The sequence below is a fragment of the Macrobrachium rosenbergii genome, chromosome 17, assembly GCF_040412425.1.
Source record: "Macrobrachium rosenbergii isolate ZJJX-2024 chromosome 17, ASM4041242v1, whole genome shotgun sequence".
NCBI classification, from domain to species: Eukaryota; Metazoa; Arthropoda; class Malacostraca; order Decapoda; family Palaemonidae; genus Macrobrachium; species Macrobrachium rosenbergii.
In genome coordinates, this window is record NC_089757.1 from 8,376,270 (window position 1) to 8,402,833 (window position 26,564).

Sequence of the window (26,564 nt, forward strand, 5' to 3'; positions counted from 1 at the left end):
AGTTCTCCCGACTGGATTTTAAAGAGCTAACGCAGCATTACCCTTCCCGCCCAGTGCACTATAGGCCTAACCTGTTTTATTCTTTTGGGTGATTTAATAGTATTGAGATAAGCATGAAAGAAAGACAATAACAAGTATGCATGATTCGGACAAGAAAGTAATTTTTTGGGTTTTGACAGAGCCAGGCGTGTATTTTTTACACATCACGACTTTATGACTTTTATCAATTCGAGAAAAATTGATGAAGGCAAAGGCGTAACTGAAACACGTATGTTTGACACTGACAGCATGAACGGGGTGTATACTTCTAAGAAATCGTAACAAACCTAAGCAATAGCTCGAGTCTGCAGTACTGTTTCCCTTTATATAGACTGTCAGTTATAAAATGTCTTTAAAAATCACAATTAAAAACAAGTAAAAAATGAGCCGAAGTTTCTTCGGCGCAATCCAGTTTTCTGTATAGATATATCTTTAGGTGGTCTTGGTATCATGCTGTATGAGCCGTGGTCCAAGAAACTTTAACCATGACCCGGTGGTGGCCTAGACTATATCGTTGCCAGAAGCACGATTATGGCTAGATTTAACCTTTAATGAAATAAAAACTACTGAGGCTAGAGGGCTGTAATTTGGTACGTTTGATGATGGAGGGTGGATGATCACATACCAATTTGCAGCCCTCTAGCCTCAGTAGTTCTTGAAATCTGAGGGCGGGCAGAAAAAGTGGGAACAGAATAAAGTGCGGACGGACAGACAAAACCGGCACAGTAGTTTTCTTTTACACAAAACTAAAAAATAGTTTCATACATGTTAAAGAATGCTTGCGTAATATATATAGTTTATCAAAAGCATGAAATTTCACTTCAAATAAGTGCAGACGGCCAAGTTAGGAGAAAACTGTAGCAGTTCAATTTCAGCTGAAGCTGAAACTGACAGACTCTGTCAAGTTAAATAAGCTCCAACTGCCCTTCGCTTCTCTGGTTGTTCGTATACGTTCACCAGTATATCTTACTGGTACATAGTTTTTATACCACTATAGTCCGGCATATCTCTAGTAACTCAAAAGGACATATTTATCATTAAAGTTATTTTTGCATTTTTTGTGTATAATCCCGTCTTCCAAATAAATAAGTGCTTCGGTAAGAAATTAAAGTCTATTTGTTTACATTCGAATAAGATTGAATCAAGCCAATCAGCAGCCGATGTCTTGAGCAGTGTTGCCATGACAAATTGTTAATAAAGACAATGTCCCTATGACAGGACACCTGACACCGACTGAACACATGGAACTCCAGCTCCGCGCAGCAGCAAGGGAAAACTCAAATCGCCCGGTGCCGCGGCGGTTAACAAAATCGCGCAATTGTCTGTATACACCCTTGTGTTCTGTTATTAACTTTGCAACCGCGCGATTGAAACCGCCCCGTGTGAACAGGCTAGCAGAAAAAAAGGACTGCATTTCATCCGCTTTTAAAGCTCTTGTAATTACATTCTTATATACACTTTATTTGCTTTCCAATACTCGAATCTGAAGGCCAAGTACGTCTATAACTATCATTCATTACATAATACGTGAAGTCAGTCGCAAAAAAGCCTCATCGCATACACGATAGAAGAGATGGTCGCCAGCGGGGTCTTGGCGGGAAAAGTGCATGATGGGAAACGGTCAATCGCTTGAGCCAGGTTCTGTCCACTCACAACTTAAGCAAGTGCCCTCAGCCCACTCAAGTTGCAATTACCACAAGTAGGCTACTATTGAGTGTTGGAGACCAATGATGATCTTATTGAAGAGGAAACACGAAACATGGGCAAAGGTCATTGACAATGAACTTAAAAGGAAAATATAAACCAGAATCATTTGGGAAATATGAAGTCGACGGCTCCGACTAAACTCGATTATTAGGCTAATAACATGCCTTAACCCTTGTTCTGCCCACACAAAATAACATCAGCAATACAGTTATGTTCTTTTAACTCTCAAAACAAATCTATTAAAATGTTTACATTTGTATAATTGAATACATTGACATAAATCCGCGTCTTGATTTAGAACAAATCCTAGGAAATTTTCCCTCCAAAATGTTTCAGGCGGTGATGTGAAACGGTTGCAATCTCCTCAACCGCGCATAGGCCTAACAGCTTTCCTCTTACCTATGACAATTTCTACTCAAATCTATAGACAAGAAATGCTGGGAAGGTTATTACTGAAAGCAGTAGTTTACATAGATAATCATGGAAAACAGTGCCATACATAATAATAATAATAAAAAAAGATTAACTAACATGTGGCAACTTTAAACCTCCAGTTTAGCACCTTGTATTAACTTAGGCCTAGGTTTTCTATCCTGCATTTACGTCATCGCCGGTCGATTATCACAATTATTCTTAGAATATCATTATCGTAACAATAACAGTCATCATCATTTGTGTTAATCTTTATCAAGATAAGACAAGATAGGTCTATTAATTTCATGCCAAACTCACCATTTATGGCTTCCTTACCTTTAAGTACGCATCCTTCAGGAACAGCTACATCTATTTATTCTAAATGCCTGACTTTACATTGCGCTTTTCTTACCTTTAAGTCCTTAAGCACTGATCCTTAAAGACTCTGTAGGCGATCATGCTGTCTCCTATTAGGCGGCATTCTACAGTTGCTCTCGGAGTCCTCTTCATCTTGCACCGTTACCTCAAGCTCCCATTGCAGCTTCCCGTGGGCCTTCGTTTCAGTAATTCTTAGTCGAACGTGTCCTCTGCCCCTTCTTTAATTTCCTGTTTGCACTTTCCGCAACGGCACTACAAAATAACACTCCAGAGGAGACCCGACACGCTAAGTCCACCGTCATTTCGCAGGTGGGTGGAGACTGCAGGCGGGGACCCGGGGAGGGATTCTCCAAGAGCCGGGGTACCAGCCAGGAGCGATGAAGGGGCGTTAAACGAGTCAGTTATTTTTTGTCATGATGAATTCAATTAAGTAATGATTTTAAACTTGTATGTTTTAACATGATAGAAAGTAACAAATTGTACGTTAATTAATTCTGTAACACTACCTTAGTTCAGTTCAGCCTTGATGACTGATATTTGTCCAGTAATCAACAGGGTGGGAAAGGTGTGTAAAATATCAGCCAATGCCATTCACTATAAAGCGATTTTCCCTATACGAATACCGCGTCTGGTTGCCTGTTATTTGATGTATTTTGTAAGTTTTTACACAATAGAGTGTTTCTCTCATGGTTTTATTAACACAGTATAGCGTGACTTTGTCTGTATATGAACATCACTTAACAAATTAGCTCCTATTCTGCAGTCGATAATCTAAGTCGATCGACGCTCGTTTATACGTATCAAACGACCGAGCAGTCATCTGCAGCAACATTTGTTGTGGTAGAATTTTTTCTAAATACCTTTTCACTCGGTTGGCTTGTCGGGCCTGATTGCAGTACATTGCTACTAACTCTGTTGCGTACGTGTTGCTACAATTATATTATGAAAGTTTATTAGCGCAGAAGTTATGTATGTAACGTTTGCTACTCTGCAGGTCATTCGAACGGTAAAGTTCAGGCATATTAATTCTGGTAATAATTTGGACTGGTGACCACCTTTGACACTTAGAAGTCGTAGGTACATAAATTCTGTGACCGTCAGATAAGGGTGTGGCGTACAGCTAACAACTTCATCCCATAAATCAATGCTAAGACCCATAAAATAAGCCATAGATATCTTGGGTAAACGGCAATATGTTGACATTAGGCGCACCTAGACCTATCTATTTAAAAAAGTTATAAAAAGTTCTTATCAATTCTTTGAAAGCTTGAATATAATTAAACCATGATGAATCAGGCTATTTTTTAAGAAAACTGATGTCCCTGGAAGTTTTGAAAAACATCTCAAAGGTTCTTTTAACCGTTATGAAATGAGACAAAAAGTTTCTTAGCTCGTCGATCTACATCCATTTGAAATGGGCAATTACACCTCCAAATTTAATGACTCGATTAATCCACCTTGAAATCGCTGGATTTCTCCCATCCATTCGACGCCATCATTACTTCACAATCAGACTCCCTGTTAATCCCCACTTATCGTTTCCACTAACCCCAATTAATTTCCATTTTGTATTCCCCCACCCTCATGAGACCAAACTCCCCTTTCCCCTACCTGTAATCAACGTCAGTCCCCTTCTGCCTTTCCCCGCCTGTGAAGTTGGAGAAATTTCCATACCACGTTCCCTCTAATGAGAATTGTGGATGACGTGATGGAAGCAGGAAGTGATCGTCGATAGTGAATGGAAGTTTCCGGAAATACATTTTGAATAACATTTTATTTGCCATGTCTGAATGTCCGACGATGCAATTAACAGGTAAATTAGGTCATTTAGATTCAGATTTTTATCTCACCGTAATCTTCTATTAATTGTGGAGGTTTACGTATTGAGACAGGATACCTATATGATCTCTCATTCTTTAAGAAAATCAAAAATATATATAGTATAAAATTCACGTATAAGCTGAAAATATATGATATAGACAGCCAAGGCTGGTTGAGAAATCGATGATCTTTATTTTGACTTCCTCTTTATAGGTGTAAGGAAATGGTATCAAAGAGCATTAGATTCCATTTTCGGGGATACTGTTATCGAGGAGAAAACATCAGTCTTCACCAACAGCGACATTTTTTCAAAAGGGAGCATTCAGAATTACATGGTCTCCTCGAGTCAACAAGGTTGCGGAAGTGATTAATCGGTCTATTGGTCCTCCTAACTGGTGTCACAAAATTACAGGTCATATATATATATATATATATATATATATATATATATATATATATATATATATATATATATGCACACACACATATACTACATATATATATATATATATATATATATATATATATATATATATATACTAACATAGGTAGATATCAAAAAGGAATGAAATAATTCTCAAGCAAACAGTTCCCATTTCAAACGAGAGTTGCTAAAACGTCCATAATATCGTTAGTTCGCCCGGCCCACATTAAACAAAGTCCCTCTTCCTGGAACAGGTATTCGTATTGAAAATACTCCCGATACCTGTAGGATCCTGAAACGATAAACACGAACTGGCTACATTTTGTCTAAAAGAAAGAGTTAACTTTAAAGAGACAGTCTTGCAAGTGGAACTACAGCGTGACGGAAAGTAAATGGAAGTAAAAAAAAAAAAATGGGCGAGCCTGACAGTGTCTATTGATCACAGTTATCCCAACAGAGATAGCCTTTGAAAAATGTAACAACAAAGTGCTTCCCATATGATAAAGAGATGAGATTGTTCACTCGACAAGTCTAACCACCAAGGCAATTAGCCAAATTAAAAAAAAGGGGGTAACATAGGATGAAAAGAGTTCATAACTAGGAGCACCTTTCAGCTTGACCAAAAAAAAAAAAAGCACTTGCATCTCTAAAAACAATGTGTTTCTCCCTCGCAATTACGTAGTTTGGTATAAAGAAGACTTAATTGTGGCTGTTTTGAAAAATACGCAGTTCACACCATACCCCTCAGATGCCTCTGCCTCCCAGCAAAACACGAAATGCAGTTAAGAGCGACCTTTCTATGTTCAGTTGAACAGCCCCATTGGCCGGGGCAGTGAACTGAAAATGGCTTCAACGCCGTTTGCTGCCTTGCAAAATAAAGTAACATTTTTACTTATTGTGATGCAAACGCTACAGGAGTGACTAGGTTTTCCTATTAGGCCCGGAAAGACGAAAATAAATATATTAAAAATGACACTGGAAATCATTGTAACAAAGACAGACAGAGAAAGAGAGAGGTGCTTCCAGATAATACTATATTCCTCATTCCTTGTATTTATTTCTTTATATATTGATGCCACTTTCTTTTCTTTACTGCTTTTCTCCTCTGCTACACACGGGGTTTCTATTCCGTACGTAAGTGCTCACCAAGGTAATGACGATTTTGGCACATCACATGTAAATGTATCCACAATAATAACAGGTCAAAAACAGAACACCATGTCGTGCTCTTTTTTTGTGTTGTGGTTAAAAGTGTCACATTTATATATATACATATATATATATATATATATATATATATATATATATATATATATATATAATATATATATATATATATATATATATATATATATATATATATATATATTTGTTATCATATCACACAGCAGCGACTGCATGTTTTTAACGTTCTTCAACATCTTAGTTAAAAAAGCATGTTGAAAAAACTCTCATAAGTTCTTGTGTATTGTAATTACGCACACACACATACACGTGTATACATTAACACACGCAGATGCACATACGTACGAACATATCTATACACACACATATATATATATATATATATATATATATATATGTGTGTGTATATATATATATATATATATATATATATATATATATATATATATATATAAATATATATATATATATATATATATATATATATATATATATATATATATATATATATATATATATATATATATATATATATATATATATATATATATATATATATGAGATCCTACGCATCTAAAACAGGATGAACTCTCACTTAAGTCATTTATGAAGCAGGGTTGAATGAACCATGAAAAATAGATATTCACTGGCATACGAAAACAACGAAATCTGTTGACCCAAAACGTTTAACTTGAATAATCAACGTGAAAAAAAATATCAGAGCTTAAAAAACGAATATGCAACGGACAAAGAGAAAGAAAGATAATAAAAGTAAACAGGAAAGAGAATCGACTTTGCCAAGCAGAGGCCGTGAAGGTAACTTCGGGATTTACTTTTATCAAGCAACAATCAAAATGCGTGATGCTGGCTGTCGTGAGCCTGCATACGTATGCGCAGAATGTATTACAGCGTGTCAGTCCTCTGGCTCTGTTACAAATCGCTTCTGTGTGACACAGGAAACACCACTCCAGAAGAGGATCCTGGGATCCACTTGCAGAGGCGTAGTAATGAAAATACATAGCTGATATTTATCATTCACTGCTATGGTTTTTTAAAGCTTTTTTAGCATAACTTTAGAGAATTCTTTGCAAATTTATAAACGACTGTCGGTTGTTGAAGTTTTTTTTAATGCTGACAAACTAAGGCACAGCGTAACCCACGTTGCTAGTTTTGTGCTAGAATCTGACCACAAGTAGCCGCATTTATATTGAATACCTGCACAGATAATGCTGACATGTTCGTGTTTGACCGAAGAACTTATTCTCCCTTACAATCACCAAAATCCATTTCATGGTCGAAAGCTTCAGTAGCAACAGATGGCCCTCCGAAGGATTTGAATCTCTGAACGTTTTATTCAGGAAAACTTGCCAATGTATGCTTTTCCGTTCTCATGATACGTCATGAAATTCTTCTTTCAAGCACTCGTATAAAAGAAGAGCAAGGAAAGCTAAGATAGAAAGCCACAGTTTCGTAATAGAAAGGTCATACGAATAGTATGCAGAAGTGCTTATCGTCTTGAGTAAATTCAAAGACTGAATCTTTTACGAACGACCCGCAAGAGACAACTCCTCCCTATCATAGCCTCAGGGAAGGTGACGGGATGAGGGAATCAGTAGTTTTAATGGGACTTGCAAGTTTACGGGCAATGGAAGGTTGTGATATATCTGGAAAGTTATGATGGAGTCTCCATCTGCAGGCGAACTTGGACTATTTATTGATGAGTTCACAATGTGGGTCTTATCAGCTGGTCTTAAGCGAGGTCAGGATGAAAAACGAAGATAATTCTGACACTATTCACTTATGGTTGAGAACCAAGAATCATTCAAGCCTTATTTACTTTAGGCGAAAAATGAGAATCCCTCGGGCATTATTACCTTTAGAATGGAAACAGAGAATCATTCAGTATTATTCACTTTCAATTAGTAAGGGGCAAGACATATGTGCTATGCAAATATTTTCTATGATGGGCTTTTGACTAAACACTCATTTTCATTTTATATGGTAATTTAAGATCGTTTTTTATCTACTTGCAAGCTTTGTCTGTTGTTTCTAATCTTAAATTTACGAGTCCAACGTAGAACTCTCATATGAAAAGTAATGAAATAAGCATTGAGGTTATTTAAATCGTAACGCTAACCTATACAGCATCTGAAACCCCACGTATAAATACATTTGAAATAAACCAAAAGATAATCTTTTGTAAACAAGGAATGTGTGAGTGTGTGTGTGGTGGATTTTATTTAAAATCCCAATGTTTATTGGGCCAGACAGTTATCTAGCAAAGGAGAGATCGGTAAGCAGAGCAGTCGGATCGCTTTCTTAGGTTCAATGAGCAGACTCCCACCATATCGTTGTGGAGTTTCTGATACCTTTTAATGTCCCCAGAGTGAAGTCAGCAGCGGACTGGAATCGGATTTCATTTTCATCCACCCCAGCAATCTTGTTAACTGAATCCCTTGTGTCAGCGTTAAAACCTATCTTCATCTTAGCATTTGATAACACCTGGGGATGATTCGTAATTTCTTAGTCTTTATATATATATATATATATATATATATATATATATATATATATATATATATATATATATATATATATATATGCTTAAAAATCACAGTAGAAGCACGTGACTTCAGTATATGTTGAATACCACAGGAAAATGACAGGCAGAAGTTTAGTACCAAGCGCTTTCACGCGTTGTTTATTCGCGCATCTTTTGTGCCTTGAGGTTGCGTGAATAAACACTGAAAGCTCTTGGTACTGAACTTCTGCCTGTCATTCTCCTGAGGCATTCGCTTATATACTGAAGTCACTAGCGTCTACTGTGATTTTTAAGCATATATATATATATATATATATATATATATATATATATATATATATATATATATATATATATATATATATATATATAGATAGATAGATAGATAGATAGATAGATAGATAGATAGATAGATAGATATGTAGAATCTACTGGTCACTTTTACCAGACACGTATGTAATTCTAATAGTCACAATGCCCTCTTAACTTCTCGAAAAAAAGCGCGAAGAATTCGAGAATTTAAGAGGGCATTATGGCAATTAGAATTACATATATATACATATATATATGCATGTATATATACATAGATACATGCACGCATGTGTGTTGAATAATGTAGTGTACTTGACCAACACTGGAAAGATACCAAGAAAAAATTCCTCTCTGCTTTGTCCAGGTCGTGACACCAGGGAGAAAAACCACTGTGAGATAAGTTGAAAAGGTCAAAGCATCCAAACAGAAAAGAAGATGTCAGCGCAAATAATACAATGTCCTGGCATCTAGGAAACCATTGTTCTTCAGGAAGGTAAAGTTAGTAACCGGAGGTAATGCCGGCGTTGCCATTGAGCAACTACTCTTGTTAAAAAAGAAAAAAATTGTCAGTGGCTCTTGTAAAGAAAATAAGGAATAAAGATGAAATGGATTGTCATCTTGGCTGAAAACATTTGGCACATTTTTCTCTGTCGAAGATCGCAGTGTTTTGTCTGAGTCGCGTCCCCGAAGTTCTTCTTATTTTTCTTGTTTTCTTCTTTTCTTCGACCTTGTTAGAATAAAAGTTCTGTCTAGACACTAGGTGTGTCTTCTGCCATTTCTCTCTGTTATGGCGAAACTTGTATCGGGTCGTTTGTCTTGGCGTCGCATGCGCCGAGGCGCACGTTGCCTCCTCTTGTGAAACATTCTTCAAACTTTGTTCTTATTCTTCTTTTTGGGGATTTTATCAGACAGCAAGTTTATATATCAAGAATAGGATTCTTCTGTGTTTTTAGTTTTCTGTAAAAGAAAACTATTGAGATGGCTTTGTCTGTCCGTCCGCATTTTTTCTGTACGACCTCAGATCTTAAAAACTACCGAGGCTAGAGGGCTGCAAATTGGTATGCTGATCATCTACCCTCCAATCATCAAACACACCAAATTGTAACCCTCTAGACTCAGTAGTTTTTATTTTATTTAATGTTAAAGTTAGCCATGATCGTCTGGCATCGCTATAGGTGCCAACAACATAGGCCACCACTGGGTCGTGGCTGAAAGTTTCACAGGCCGCGGCTGAGAGTTTCATGGGCCGCGGCTGAGAGTTTCATACAGCATTATACGTGGTACAGAAAACTCGACTGCGCCAAAGAAACTTCGACGCATCTTTTACTTGTTTTGTAGTGTGTCGGCTGATGTTTTAAGCTTTGTTCCAATAGCATTTTCGTACTTTCATACTTTCAGCCTCATAAAACGTTGACATGAAGTTGCAAAGTAGCCTACTTTATCCAAAGCAGTATAGTAGGATTCCAAACCCCTATAAGGCTGGACCGAGAGTTTTGTCACAAATGAGGAAATAAATCTGAAGCAAGAGAAAGTTAAATAAGTTGAACAGCTGCATAGATATAGATCGAACTGGAAACGATGACAATTAAAAGGGTGAAAGAAATGCAGGACGCCGTGAAAATCAATTTTGCCAACAGTTCTCCTCACACGGTACATGGTTGGTGATACCGCATAAGAGACTTACTATACCCGTCGTATGGCGGTGGTCTTTTAGCAATTTTACAAAGGTCCTCTTGCTCAGATGGTAACAAAGAACCTATGCCGTTCTCTTCGAAGAAATTGTGAATAGAAGCATGAAAATCCTCAGCCCTTTTTAGGGAGGAGGGAGGGGGGGAGGGAGAGAGCAACTCATTCCAAAACGCCTTAAATAGACGCCTCTCCCGAAGTGATACAAATGGAACCTGAAATAGTTTCCACAGCGCCACTTTCACCAAGGCTCGTATGTGTCGCTTTTCATTTATGAGTCCTGCCTACCCTTGAGGGACTCGGCCTCATCCTTCCTGGTGTTATTGTGTTATTCTGGTTTGACTTTCTTTCCAAGCTTTGTTTGTCTGTTGTTTCCTCCTTTCCTTTCATTATTGTCCATTAAACTGAATGCATATTTTTTGGACTCGAAAATCTTGTTCTATTCTTTGAGTTATTTCTTCCCTTGACTTTGGTATTTCCATAAAGCTTACGCTTACGCTACTTTTTAGTTTTTTTGTTTTTTCTTTCGTCTCTTCTTTTGCTTTAATGAATTTCACTGGTATTTCGTTTATGTACTTTTTTTCATTCCCTTTTTATTTAGTTTAGGATTTACATTTCAGCCTTTCTTCGTTGCTCCTTACTTAATCCTGATTCATTTTTATCATACATTGCATTGTTTATAGGTATGTCGTCGTCCATTTTCCCGGTGATTTAGTTGATTTGAAAATTGACCTCACGCACAACACCATAATCTTTGTGACTTTACAAATACTTGGGCCATCCCGCATAGATGTAAGCACTCATCGCGCATGCGCACACTTACGCATGCTCAAGCGTGTTCAGCCACGCACATATATTTATACACATAGCCTCTGTTTCTTATTTTGCTGTTTCACGATGGATAACGTTGCTAACCCTAAACAGAGTTCTTTGTTCACGTTAAGACGATCATGATGAAAAGGCTAGAGAATGAGATGGGATAATTTGTTGATTCTGAGCTAGCGTCGTTGCAGCAGCTAGAGAGAGAGAGAGAGAGAGAGAGAGAGAGAGAGAGAGAGAGAGAGAGAATGCTTTACTTTTATGATAATAAATGAGTGAATAGAATTGTGGGAGGACAGTTTTCACTTCCGTATTCGTATATATGACAGAGTTTGTGTGTGAACGTGTGTGTTTGTAGAAGAGAGAGAGAGAGAGAGAGAGAGAGAGAGAGAGACGTCTCATAAATCCTCTTACGTGACTCATCCCAAATGCCTCATATAGACGCCTCTCCCAAAGTGAAACAAATGGAACCTGAAATGAAACGTTTCGCAAGACGCAGCCTCCCCCCTGCGGCTCGAATTCGTCGTTTGTCATGTTACGAATTTTTTGGGATCTCCTTTGGTTTTAGTTTAGTTTGATTACTCTTGATCATATTTTTCTCTGTTGTTTTCATTATTATTCAGCGAATTAACAATTTTTCACTATATTCTTTTCCGTAACCTTTTATTCATTGGGTTGTATTACTTACACCTTTACTTTGTCATTGAATTAACCTATTTAACTTTTGGTAATCGTCACTTTTTAGCCATTTGTTTTACTATCGTTCCTCCCTTTGCTACAATGAATTTAAACACTATTTCTTCTATTTCCTATCTTTTGCTTCGGGGGAAATAATTCTTAATATCTATTTGTCCACTTTTACTCTTTGCTACGGATAAGCTATTACCATCTCTTGCATATCTTATTTTTTCTGACTTAATTGCATTATTTCTTTTGCATCTTTAATTTAGTTACATTCCACCCGTCTTTGTGCGTTTTGGGTCATTTCTCAATTTAAAATGGTTGCACAAACTAAAGACCATTCTAATATGATAATTCAGTCTTTAATTGTGTTTGATGAAAAGCGGCTTTATTTGTAAATATCCAGAATTTTCATTTGTGTAATGTATTTCATTTCGTAAACTTCGTTCAAATTCGATATTATTCCAACGATTTCAAGCTTTGAGAAGTGGTGCAGGACCTCATTGTTATAGTGCCATTGATTTAACCTTTTTTCATGGGTTGTTTTGAAAATCGAAGACACTCTCCCTTGAAAAACTTTGAAGTGTACCACACTTTATAAAGTTTAATGCTAACTAAAAAAGGAAAAGATTTTAAATTGGAATAAGTAACAGTAAACTGAATTATTTAAAAGCTAACTTTCTGGAAGATTTAGGGTAAAATCTAACCTTGAATTGCTCAATATTAAATGGTTTATTTCACGGCATAATTAGGCTAAATGCCAACTTACTAGAATTGTAGCCGATACGAGTATGGCTCCCAAAGCAAGTTAAATACAACAGAACGTGTTGTTGGACTTCACCAGTTAAGTGACTTCAAACGACCTCTCGCTCAAAGGAGGTTCATCATGTTGTGAAGTACAGGAGTGGACAGAACACCTCATTTTGGATTTAATGGGAGGTAAAATAATAAGCAACCATCTTTCTTCAACGTTGTATTGTTAAAATATTTATCCGAGCAAAAAAAAAAAATAATAAAATAAAATGTTGATAGTACCGAATACAGGCAATAACAGGAGTTGCAAGTACAGATAATTACATTAGTTGAAAGTAAAGGTTAATCACATCATGTAATGATATCACTTGAAATAATCATTTACAAAGCCCAAGAAACATAATGATGAAGTAAGCAGTTACCCACCAATACCTAACAACAGGGCAAATAACAACTGTACAAGAACAGTTCCTTATATTGGAAATTACCTCTCACATTTAGCCGAGTATTAAAAGTTGTTGGGTTAGAGTTCGAAGAAAAATATAAAATAAAAAAAAACCACACCAGAAGATATATTGTAACAATTAACACGTGGAAATCTAGGAGGGCATTTACTAAGGTGTATCCAACGGACAATGCCCAAGAGCGTCCCCAAAAATGAGTGCAATTACATTTACTTTTGCGGGGTACATGCAGGCTACAAAAATACTGCTAACCACCATAAAATTACCGAGACTATGAAAATCACCTTAAAATGCCAAGTACCGTTTCACCATATGTTGCTCTATAATTACATAAGACTTCATATCTTTCCATAGAAAAGTTTCGACAAAAAATTTCATAGGGTGGTTTTTTGGATAGTTATGTTTATTAGAGTTAAAATATCCTAAAACTGTAATCAGCCTCGTAAAATTTAATACATCAAAAAATACACTAAAAACACCGAAAATGATATAAAAATATTACATATTTAATTTGTTTTTGCTTCCCACTAGTTATGCGTTACATTACTACATAGATTCGAAATGAAAAGACGTCATGGCATGAAAATTATGCAAAAATATTTACATATTTCATTTGTTATTGTTTCCCAGCAGTGATGTGGTACATTACTAGATAGAAGAAATAAAGAGATTTCGTGGCTGTACTTAAAAAGTACCTTTGGTAACAAGAAGCAACTAAAATCTACAACTTGAACCATAGTGGTTTAATGCTTTGTACGATATCGACACGTCGCTAGGAAGCGATGACAAATGAAACATGTAAACATTCATGCAACAAAGGCTGGGGAGACGTGGATTTCTACCATTCGCATTAACATTTTTAAACATCATCTCCTAACTTCTGATAAATAGTTTACAGTTTCATGATAGCAATTAATTCAGATCCACCCTTGATCACTAGTGGTATTCTAGTTGTCCATTAAATTACTTACCATAATTTTAAAATGTTATTTCACAAAGGAAAACGATGTATAAAATATACAACTAAGTAGGCCTACTAATGAATAATGAAAGCTCACTCAGTTCCCATGCTTCCCATTTTCGACTCACCCTTCAAGTCTTTCGCGAATCAAAAATTAATATTGTGAGCTTTGTTCATTGCTCCTCCCACTCCCCTTTGGTATTACCACACCCTGGGACGCCCATGGATAACTTTCAATTAACCAAGCATAAACGGCGTAGCCAAGGTCCTTCGGCCTCGGAATACCTTCCTCCTCAAACTTCCGCCGATGATCTGAGATAAACCGTGAGCTGAGTTCTTGAGCGAGCCCAGTGTCGTAGGTTTTAGTGGCAATCATTTTGGGTGCCATGAGCTTCCAGGTGTGGCTGGTCAGGGCCACGAGGTTTAAGGGAACATATTTGACCTGCATCAGCTCCATCATGTACCTAATGTTTACACTTTGCCTCTCGTGAGATGTTATCACGACTCGAGACGCGGGAAAATGCTCGATGGCGTCGCTGATGGCCTTCTTGGTGTTAATCGTGACTTTTTCGAATCCGTCAAAGAGCCAAAGTATCTTTTTATTTTTCAGCTCCTCTGTCACGTCGTCGAATTTCATACAATTGGGCATGTAACAAAGGGGTAGCTTTGATTCCAACAGCGGTATAGCTGCAACATCCTTAATTTTTTCTACCTCGATTATTATGGCTAGATCAAAATCTTTTATCTTCTTGACGTCATTCGCTTCGTCCAACAGCCATTCGTACATGAGGTAATTGACCAGCGCTGTCTTTCCAAAACCTCTGTCTCCATAAACGATAAAGACTTTAGGCTTATGAATACCGTCGGCAAGGTCGTAAGTCCCATGAGCGGCAGAAAAATCGTTCACAAACAAATCGTTCACACTGACTTCATTCTGGGGACCCCACCGCAGGGACACCGGAAGGTAGGCTTCGTGAGCGTTTGGCAGCTGTTCGCCTAGGACGTCCGGGTTGTGGATCTTTGAAAATTGGAGCAGGGAGAATCGCATGGCTCCGAGACAGGTCGCCAGTGATGAGGTTTCATAGCTTTGCAGTAATAAGTTGTCCATCGGTATCTGTAAAGCAAAGGCTGTTTGGGTTACGCGACATTAGAGAACACCAGAAGGAGTTATATAAACAAAGGGAACTTTCTTACTAGGACTATTCTAAGTCATATTTGAGGTTCCTCCACTGAATGATATCTTCAGATAATATATCAAGGATTAATTCAAATCTCAAAATCACTAGTTACTTAAATGGTGAAAAATCCACATTGATGTAAATTTAAATGACTGCGAAGCTACGAGGAATGTCTGTATGTAAAGGAATATCTGCATATAAAAGACATTACTGTTGGTATTCTGTTTATGCAAGTCAAGAGCGCAATATACTAAGCAACTCGCTAATACTAAGAAGGAGCAAATTTGTATATGGTTCTCGTCTAACTGAAGTTTTGTCCGCAAATTTATTGTTGTTCCTCCATGCCCAGTGGCAAATGTGAGTCGCTGTCTTAACACAGTATAGAAGTAGTGTGGCAAGATTAAATGTAAGAAGAGAAATTGAATTAAAAAGACAAATCAGAGAAAGATGATTTTAAAACCCCCTAAGTAAACAATCTCAAACACTCAACGTTACCAGGACTTAGTCCGAAATGCTTCAGAGATAAGACTTGTTCGATAAACACGACCGGCAGAGACTTAAGTTGAAAATAAACAGTTGTCTCAGTATTTGTTTCCCTTCGTCTGTTTCTCTGAACAGACAAATTGGCTATTAACATCACTTTGGTGCTCTAATTGGCAGTCTCGATTCTAACAAGTTATACAGGACAATACCTTTGAGCGAGTCAACTACGTCACAAACTTTCTCGTCTATAATAAACTCTATTCCCAAGGAAAACATTTTCATTCGTATCGAACTTATTTTTTGATTTATCAAATAAACGCTACTTTATGGCGCAAACTTGTGACCCAACTGTCGTTTCCTTTGACTTGTATCCATGTCTTTCAGTTTACTTTAAAAAGTATTTAAGTAAAATATGATCGTCGTCATTACACGGTATTCCAGTGTTCACTTGCATCGAGTTCCGCTTGCCTATACATGTTGACTGAGAATAGCTTATCTGGTCACAAGACATGAGTCAGCACCGTTTATATAATATATATATATATATATATATATATATATATATATATATATATATATATATATATATATATATATATATATATATATATATATGCTTTAACAGGAGCTCTAGCACATTCCTTTCATTCTCGATTTATTTTTAATGTATATTTGTTTTCCCTCAACTATATTGACTACCTGCAGAAGATAATCATGTATTGATTGTTGTCTGTTTGAGATTTTGTACTTATTAAACTGCTCTGTTCAATCTATTTCACAAATGAGTTTAAATTGCCGAAAACATGATTTAGGATATACGTAAATGAATGCCAATGGGAAGTGGTTCCTCCTTGAGAATGTGTTTTTGAGTAAGGGTAATAGTTATAAATTCTTGTCAAAATATCAACTTCTATGAAATTAGCAGGATTGTGAATACAATTGAAAATATGAATGAAGCCTCTGCAGATTATGTAGCGCCATGTAAGTGAAATATTCCTTTATCCTCTAGTTTGACGAAGTAGGAGTCAAAGAAATAATAAAACATTAACAGCTCTCAAGGAGAAGATTCAGCTGCACTGAATGTCAGTGGTAATTATTTAACTAATGCTATCCTCATCTATTATCAGTAACAACTAAAAGTGGCATCACATCCGAGTCACTAATGGCAGCTCACTAAATACTTATGTTCTTTGAAAGTCATCAAATTTTTTTGGCGCACAGAATAAAAAACATTTTGCTGTCTCGAAGGTAAATGATTGTGTGTGTAGACTTCCAATCACTCAAGGAAAACAAAAATAAAGAAGCCAAAGAAATTTTTATTTTTTAATAGTACTGTTACACACATCTGCTGATGGAATAACCAGAGTTAGGAAGATTTCTGTTACTAACAATCATAAGTCAATGGAATAAAAATCTGGAGAGCTCCCCAATGTTATCTCCTACAAATATGTTGAGATATTCTTTCAGACAAAATGATAACTATCTGATGTGTAATGATTAGGAAAAGTTGTTCTTCCTACAACAGAACTGATACAAGGCAGCAATTTGGTCTATTTCCCAAAATACAGCTCTTTGCCATATTTCCTGCTTACAAAACGCGGCTCCCTGTCTAATCTCCAATTCGCAGAACCGAGTTGCAAGTTTTCTGTTCCGTGTTCACAGGGGTAACGAATTTGCATCCATCTGTCGACAAAAATCGCAAGTTCGTGAGCATTATGAGGTAAACGCGACAGACGGTAAGCGTTTGTAAACTTGGCGCTGGCTTCTGATATAATCTGTGGGTCAGAGGTTTTAGTCTGCACCATTTTTGGCACCATCAACTCCATGTCGTGAAACCGCGGATATTCCAATCTGAGCGATACGCACTTTATTTGAGCATCGTTCATTATCTCCTCGGTTTCCTCGTCGTATGGCAGTCTGTTGACGACCACCATTTGGGAATGTGGGAAGTGCTCTAATAAGTTAAAGACGAAGTATTGGTTCTGCCCGCATCCACGGTAGAAGTTGTCTACCAGCCATAATATCTTCTCCTTTTCCAGAGCTTTTATGATCTCTCCTGCGTCCATGTTTTTGGGAAAGTATTTCAAGACGAGACTTTTCTCAAGTACTTCCATCGGGCTAGGTGAGCGTAAAAGTAAGCTCTTGGCATCGATGTACAGAACGAAACTGAACTGTTTTATGTTCTTGACGTCGTCTGCATTATCAATCAACCACTGGTAGTTGAGATAATGAAGTAAGGACGATTTTCCGGTGTGTGTACTCCCGGAAATGATGATGACCCTGGGTTGGCCATCTTGAGAGGCAGGGTCGCCTCTCCCTTGACTGAAGGAACTAGGATCGAAAAAGTCGTTGACGTTAATGTTCAGTCCACAACGGGACGATAGAGTCATCGGCAGGTACGTTTCATACGTGTTCCTGATCTGGTTGATGATGGTCTGGTGGTGAATCAGGCAATACTGCATAAGGGACGAGCACATCCTCTTGAGTGAAGTTGCCAGGCTAAATTCCCCACTGTCGGCTGAAGCGCTTTCCGAAGACATCTGGAGAAAGGAGAGGAAAGAAATAATTAAGTCAAATGGATAAAATTGGAAGCTTGATGCTAGAAAAGAACACAACTACGTGAAAACTATGCTTTGCGTTCTGTTTAAGTAACTAAAGCTAAGTGACTTTATCCATGAACGAAGAACATGCAAAATTCAAGTCTTTGGGGTTTTGTCAAATGAATTTGCAGTAGAAGTCTCTTGCTATAAGTGAATGTTACTTCATATTTGGTCTGTTCCCTGACCATAGAGTTTATAATGGTAGGAGATGGAATAGAAGATAAGACTGGAGTAACGATAGAAACTCGCAACACACTCCTAGAATATACAGATGACGCTGTTTTAATCAGCAAAACACGATAAGATTTCATGGACCTGCTCAGTCGAATGCATCATATATCTACAGAGGTGGGTCTCAATAAATCTATGAAAAACAGAAATAATGAAAGAGTATGAAAAAGAAAGGAAATGATATTTTATTTCACGTATATACATAAACACACACAAATATTATATATACATATATAATATATATATATATATATATATATATATATATATATATATATATATATATATACAGGTATATATATATATATACATATATATAAATATATGTATATATACATATATATATATACATATATATAAATATATGTATATACATATATATATATATATATATATATATATATATATATATATATATATATATATATATATATATATATATATATATATATATTCGCTGTGCGTTACTGAAGTCTTAGTTTTCCTGCTTATAACTATCTGATTGTGATTTTACTATTGCCAATTTGTTGTTCGCCTCTGCCTCTCTCTCTCTCTCTCTCTCTCTCTCTCTCTCTCTCTCTCTCTCTCTCTCTCTCTCTCTCTCTCTCTCTCTCTCTTCCCTATTTATTTCACTTTGTTTTAGGAACGGGTGAAGCCCATCTTTTGCACATTTAAGTCATGCCGTTATACAGGACATAATGTTAGTAGTTAATTCATGTTGTGTCAATTAATAATTGATATAAGATATATGTATTATCTCGAGTTGTAAATTCATAATGGAAGACAGTGTTAATGTATGTTATACAATCCTAATGTTGAATGCTACATCGCAGTATCGCTTTATCATGAATATAATGTTCTATATTTCAAAGAAATTATCATAACTGAAAATAATAAGAAAATGTAAACTTTTATTACTCAAGAATTTCGTAAAATCTTGGTCCAAAATGGTTCAGTTCTACCGAGGTTTTATTTTACGGATTTAATCCCTGGCGATGGTTTTATCCCAAGGTGGTTTGATCTTTAGGGAATCCTGGCCGTTGGGGTTTTATCCTATGGAATTTAGTCCCAGATTCTTTTTTCGTACTTAACACATACACATACACATACAAACACACGTATTCAGGTGGCATCATATATATATATATATATATATATATATATATATATATATATATATATATATATATACATATATATATATACATACACTTATACATATACAAATAAAACATGCGAAAGAACTTGTATCGTTACATTAATATATACATAGAAAAGGAATAACATTAAAGAAAAAATGAAGGGTAAGATATATATCCATTTTCTCATATATGAAATAATAATAATAATAATAATAATAATAATAATAATAATAATAATAATAATAATAATGCCTCAACATATATTATTTACGGAACAATCAGAACGTATGAATAGAATTCCTTCAAATCCGTAACGAAAAATACGAAATCACTTTTAATGAATGCATTAATTAAAATTCCAGAAAAGCACCTCGAAATAACTTTGAAATCCGCGTTCTTCATTATCAGTCTCACATTACCTCGCAGTCAAGCCCTGCTGAGAATTAACGAGCCTTATGCCTCGTGGGAACACGTTAAAGGGAATGAGAGACCTGGGGTAGGCCTAAAGGCCCACCCTAACCAGCCAAAGCTGGTAATTTCTAGAAGAGACAGTATGAGGATTGTCTTATCAGATAGACTTATCTTCCATTGTTGTTGACTTAGAATTAGTTGTCCTGAGATGGCCTCTGGCGTTTCCGAAATTCCCCAGATAAAAGGAAGGATGGGAATTACCAGAGATAAACTAGGGAAGAGGATATTTGCAGATAGGTAGGAATTTTGCCCTAATTGCTTTGAAATCATTTGGAGATTGCGTTGTGAGATGATTCTCTTTCCGCAATCATGGATCCTCAGATATGCATTGTATAATAACTGCGGCGATTTATACAGAGAAAAAGAAAAGTATTCTGCTCGTTGACCATGTTGTGATTTCAAGTAAGGGGAAAAAATGCACTACCGTCCAAACAAACAGGATTTTCTGTCCGCGATAATCCTTTTTCTCTCGGGCATTGTAATCCAGCGTATTCTAGCCCTTCATACCGTTTCATTAAAGTAATAACTGCCCTTTTTGGGTCTTTCATTTGTTCTTGTTTTGACTTGTTTCCGTAAACACGTGGCTAGGAATGAATGGAGGCGTTTACTGGGCAGGAATTGAAAATATCTTTGTTGTTATATCGTGGAGAATAATGAAATTCTGTTGACCGTTTCTGGCAGAAATTACTGAGTGCGCATTGCATCGGAAAAACAATTATGCTCTTGTAAATTTGGTCCTGTGATTTTTTCCCATTCTAGGAATGTTTTTACTGTGATCATTTTCTTATGTGACTTTAGAACTCATGCTGAAAATTTCCTCTATTCTTTTTTCTGTGACTCTTTTCCATGATATGAAAGTAACTTTCTACTAGAGTTCCCATTTCAATGCCAACAAAAGTGACTTTTGCCAAAAGATCGTTTCTTCTATACTAGAAAGAATGGCTCTTTGCCTTCAATATTTTCCCGCGAAAAAAAGTTTGCTATAGGTATTTTTTCCTCTGATTTTATAGCCATGCTGGAAAAACTGTCTCAGCTGATGGTATATTCCCTGTGTCTTTATTTCAAAGCTGAAGAAATTACCTTTCTCTAATGACCTTTTTCTTCCAACTTTATTTCCGATCACCTTATATTTATTGAGGTTATCCGATGTAATTAGTCATTAATATGTTATAGTACGAAAATAAATAATCTAACTCTGTACATGACACGGTAATAATTTTTTAGTTCAATGTCGTTGTTTCAATAAACACAAAATCTCTCCTACAATAAAAAAAATGCTGCAAAAAAGAAAAAAAAATATATCTAAAAAGAAAAAATGGGAAATTTCATGACAAGAAAACTCATTAAAAAATTATAAATAATCTAAAAAAGAAAAAACTGGGAAATTTCACCACAAGAAACATCGTAAAAAAACTATAAAAAATCTAAAAAGGAATAACTGGGAAATTTCATCAAAAGAAACCTCATTAAAAATATATATAAATAATCCATAAAAAAACGGGAGATTTCATAAAAAAAACCTTATTAACAAATATAAATAATATAAAAGGAAAAAATTGGAGAACTTCATAGCAAGAAACTTCATGAAAAAAATATAAATAATCTAAAAAATGGGAAATTTCATCACAAGAAACCTCATAAAAGAATATAAATAATCTAAAAAAATTAGGAAATTTCATCTCAAGAAACCTCATAAAAAATGTAAATAATCTAAAAAAATTAGGAAATTTCATCACAAGAAACCTCATAAAAAATATAAATAATCTAAAAATAATTGGGAAATTTTATCGCAAGAAACCTCATTAAAAAATATAAATAATCTAAAAAAAATTGGGAAATTTCATTACAATAAATCTTATCTAAAAAGAAAAAACTGGGAGATTTCATCACAACAAACCTCATTAAAAAATATAAATGTAAAAAAAATTTGGAAATTTCATCACAAGAAACCTTATTAAAAAATATAAATAATCTTAAAAAAAGAAGACCCAGTAAAAAAAAATATAAATATAAATTATCTAAAAAAAACTAGGAAGTTTCATCACAACAACTGGGAAATTTCATCACAAGAAACCTCATAAAAAAAACTATGAATAAGCTAAAAATAAAAAGAATTTGGAGATTTCATCACAAGAAATCTCATGAAAAAACTATACATAATCTAAAAAGAAAAAATTGGGAATTTCATCGCAAGAAACCTCATAAAAAATATAAATAATCGCAAAACAATTGGAAATTTCATCACAAGAAACCTCATAGAAAATATAAATAATCTAAAAAAATTGGGAAATTTCATCACAAGAAACCTCATAAATAATATAAATAATCTAAAAATACATAGAAATATCAGAGAAATCTGATCGCCAATAATTACTCAAAACCAAGAGCTATATCTGGGCCCAAACAATCACAAAGAGACTTCGAGATTTAAACGTATGATTCACATTTTCACTTTACCACTACCAATAAGTGTTAACTAACTTTCAAACTAAAGTGTTCAAGAAATTGTTAGTACTCCATTCAGTAATATTATCAAATCAAGGCGATATTTAGTTGCTATTGATTCCTTACCTTAAGACACTAGCGGATTTGATGTCGGTGATCTTCGTTTTTGCGACGCTGGTATACGATACAGATCAATCTACCAATGTAACTCACACATCAGTCAGAGAAGAAATGAGAAAAAAAGAATGTCGTCCGTTAATATTTCACCAATCGCCAGTTTCCAGAAGTTTAGTTACTGGAGTCAGATTGATCAAGCGATGCCACTGGCTACAAGTCAACTGTGGAACGACTTGACTGTACTGCACGAATTCACCTGGTCACGGGCAAGGGCTGCGCGAGTTGACCCCCGTATGAGTTGACCTGCACCCTTCAAATCGAGTGACCTCTCTTTGGCCTACTGTCGGGTGAAGCCAGATCGGAGAATGCATGTGTGTTGGGGAGAGGTTTGAGTGGTGAGGGAATGGGGAGGTGTTTAGGGGTTGGGGGGGATGGAGGAATGAATCACTGATACCCTCCAATCGGTCATCTGTTTGTCTTATTATAGCGTCTTCATCGCGTCATCGAATAGCTCTGGGATAGTGTTTTTGATAGTTTAATATTAGCCCATAAATCCACAAATGCACACAAACACACACACACCCATATATATATATATATATATATATATATATATATATATATATATATATATATATATATATATATATATATATATATATATAAATAAAGTATATTTAATTCTGTTTCCAGAATATATGTTCAGATGATATTTTAGATATCATTTTATTTCATCGCAAAGAAATTACATTAACGTAAAAAATTAAAGCACATCGCGATAATGAATCGAGGGAAAAATATTTCGAGAAAAACAGAAATCTCCAAAACCAAATTTAGTCTTTTCTCTCTTTTAGGAGGAGTTTGATAACATTTCTTGTGTTGACGTCAAGGATTATAATCCAATTAATCATCTAGGATCTCTTAGTCATAATAACACTATTATTATTATTATTATTATTATTATTATTACAAGCATGACTTCTTTTATGCTAATAAACAATAAAATGAAAGACGAAATCAATTACTGAATTCGTAATTTCAGTCATCTCCTTAAAACTCGAGTAAAAACAAAAACACAAAGACACCATATATCAGTACAAAGAAGGATTGAGAAAGTTCCAGTTGGGAAAGGAGTTGATTCACATTCATTGAATCCCCGAGAATTCGAAATGCCAATCCTATTCCAGGGCAAGATTAGAAAGTGGCGGTATTAATCCCTCACGGGTTCTTCCAGTTTCCGTGATCCATTAAGTATGGGTTGATTCCTGTATATCCTTTAAGGACTTTATTCTGTGATCCTGTTTTGCGGGTATTGGGGGTACATCTTGGGACATGCCGCCGCCGCCAGCGCTTATACATAAACACACACACACACACACACACACACACACACATATATATATATATATATATATATATATATATATATATATATATATATATATATATATATATATATATATATATATATATATATATATATATATATGGTCGATTTCTTTTTCATTCTAAATTTTAGTCAAGGGCAGCAGTTCCAAAACTGTTTTCAATGTTCTGAAATGAACTCTTACCAGCGGAAGTCCCAAAATGGTTTTCGTACATAACCCGTTCACTCCCATTTCAGACTCCAGTGACGCTATTTTCCCGGCAAGACACCAGTGGAGTTGTTGTCACTTGCAATGTCTGTTCAAGCATGTTCGAGTGAAGATTATACTGAGGCTACGGCGCGCAGTTCTAACGTAATATTTTTTGCCATAAACCGTAATGTAGCAACTTTATAATTTCAAGTTCATTATTGATTCTTTAGAGTGACTATTTGTAATACCGAAATACTTCCTAAAATTTGCAGCATTCTCAGGGACTGGGCCCCGGACAAGTTCCAGGGTTTCGTTAAGGATAAAATGGTCTTGAGCCTCGTAACTTTTCGATTTCATTGCTATTCTTCATCTCATGGTTGAATTGGCTTTCAATGACATTTTTTACTATTCAGGACAGGTGCTGTTAGAGCACTTATGGATGAACCTTGGACAAGACCTGCCTGTACGTCTAAGAAGACTCGACGAGTAAAATACAGCGACTTTCCAAGCATTTTTATGCAAAAAATCCAGAGACGTATAGGATAATTTATCCATATTAACTAGCTGTATAAGATGAACTCATGTGTCTATGAGAGCATCTAAAATTTTCCGTCGTTTAGTTTGGTAACTTTTTATTCTGATCGTCGGCCGGGTCTGTCTGTCTGTCTATTAAACAAAAGCTTCTCTCTCTCTCTCTCTCTCTCTCTCTCTCTCTCTCTCTCTCTCTCTCTCTCTCTCTCTCTCTTCTATATGTCAGTGACAATCTATGGAATTCTTAAATATTTTCTAATGTCACACCATGTTTTTTTTAAATATTTCTTTATTCAATTCTTGAGTATCCCTACGATTTCACAGCTCCACTGTTCCAGAACCATCTTTTGGAATAGCTTGGGTGGTATAGTAAAACACTTCTGTGTATAAAGATGCAAATTTCTCTCTTCGCTGTCTCTCCCGAATGCTAAGAGATAATCTCCCTTCGACTTTAAAATCTTATCATCCTTGCCTTCCTGCTATCGCCCTATCGCACGCATGATAAGTCCCTTGATAATCGTGTCTGGCAAAAGACAAAATGGCGAGCCTGTTGTGTTTGGTTTCCAAGACTGATGGCAGATGTTATTTTTCTTCTGGATTATCACCTGAGATGAAAACACCGCTGGGATTAACATCCGATCGGCACCGCCCTCAGCCTTTTGTTAAGTGAGTAATCTACTCTTCATTTCAAACTGTGGCTTAGAAACTCTAACCCTATCAAAGATAAATGCAGTACAATGTATGGACAATGTTTAACTAAGCAAATGTTTATGTGACATTCTAAAGAACATCATTAATCTCAATAGGGTGTCTCCACTGAATAACCGGGAGAGAAGGGAGTGCTATGAAATATTGCCAGTGTACACCAAAGCAAATATGAATATTTTGTAATATATATATATATATATATATATATATATATATATATATATATATATATATATATGCATTTGTATGTATGTATGTTTATATATATTATGTGATTTTTTGGTCTGAGAGAGTATGTTTAGAATCAAAAGAATATCTTTGGATTTCCTTGTGAAAGCGATGTGATTGCTCTTCTAAATTGGACACAAATTATGTTATTCAGCGATAAAGATTAAACACTCTCTCATATGTAAAATATATATATATATATATATATATATATATATATATATATATATATATATATATATATTACATATATATATATATATATATATATATATATATATATATATATATATATATATATATATATATATATATATATATATATATATATATATATATATATATATATATATATATATGTGTGTGTGTGTGTGTGTGTGTGTGTGTATTAACTTAATTGTTTACAAATGCACATGTGTGTGTTTATTAGAGAGAGAGAGAGAGAGAGAGAGAGAGAGAGAGAGAGAGAAATTTGTCTTCCAATTCAGGAAAATGCAATGTCATCTTTTCCGCAACGAATTTCAAATTGTTCCTTTTATTCTCTGCATTTTTTCCCGGAGCAAAGAAACGAATATGAACAGTTTAACTGTTTTCAAATACACATGAACTGAAGCAGTGATGTACTGTGCATAGAAGCTTCATCAAAATATAATTCTGGCATTCTGCA

General features: G+C 35.4%; 3 protein-coding genes across 5 annotated transcripts in view; all 3 read right to left on the bottom strand.

The window, feature by feature from the left end:
• Positions 1–2,857, bottom strand: part of LOC136847703 (uncharacterized) — a 423,779-nt gene extending 420,922 nt beyond the window's left edge. Inside the window, exon 1 of the mRNA XM_067119553.1 lies at positions 2,573–2,857. The gene's annotated coding sequence lies outside the window, so the exon portion shown is untranslated. The remainder of the gene's footprint in view (positions 1–2,572) is intronic.
• A 10,111-nt stretch (positions 2,858–12,968) lies between these two features.
• On the bottom strand, positions 12,969–16,213 carry LOC136847705 (uncharacterized). 3 transcript variants are annotated; one of them, XM_067119557.1, is made up of 2 exons: positions 15,860–16,213; positions 12,969–15,300 (listed from the first exon to the last, which is right to left on the bottom strand). In XM_067119557.1, the coding sequence occupies exon 2, from the start codon at positions 15,292–15,294 to the stop codon at positions 14,341–14,343; it is 954 nt and encodes a 317-aa protein (XP_066975658.1). In that variant the 5' UTR covers positions 15,295–15,300; positions 15,860–16,213; the 3' UTR covers positions 12,969–14,340. The 3 variants fall into 3 exon arrangements, with proteins under 3 accessions (XP_066975658.1, XP_066975660.1, XP_066975659.1); XM_067119559.1 differs by lacking the exon at positions 15,860–16,213 and adding an exon at positions 15,576–15,827; XM_067119558.1 differs by lacking the exon at positions 15,860–16,213 and adding an exon at positions 15,477–15,498.
• Positions 16,214–17,156: 943 nt separating this feature from the next.
• On the bottom strand, positions 17,157–23,219 carry LOC136847706 (uncharacterized). Its single transcript, XM_067119560.1, has 2 exons — positions 22,863–23,219; positions 17,157–18,387 (listed from the first exon to the last, which is right to left on the bottom strand). The coding sequence occupies exon 2, from the start codon at positions 18,385–18,387 to the stop codon at positions 17,398–17,400; it is 990 nt and encodes a 329-aa protein (XP_066975661.1). The 5' UTR covers positions 22,863–23,219; the 3' UTR covers positions 17,157–17,397.
• Between the last annotated feature and the right edge of the window lie 3,345 nt (positions 23,220–26,564).

Excerpts from the sequence above, each read along its gene's own strand:
- LOC136847705 (XM_067119557.1), bottom strand. The coding sequence starts at position 15,294 with ATGGACAACTTATTACTGCAAAGCTATGAAACCTCATCACTGGCGACC.
- LOC136847706 (XM_067119560.1), bottom strand. The coding sequence starts at position 18,387 with ATGTCTTCGGAAAGCGCTTCAGCCGACAGTGGGGAATTTAGCCTGGCA.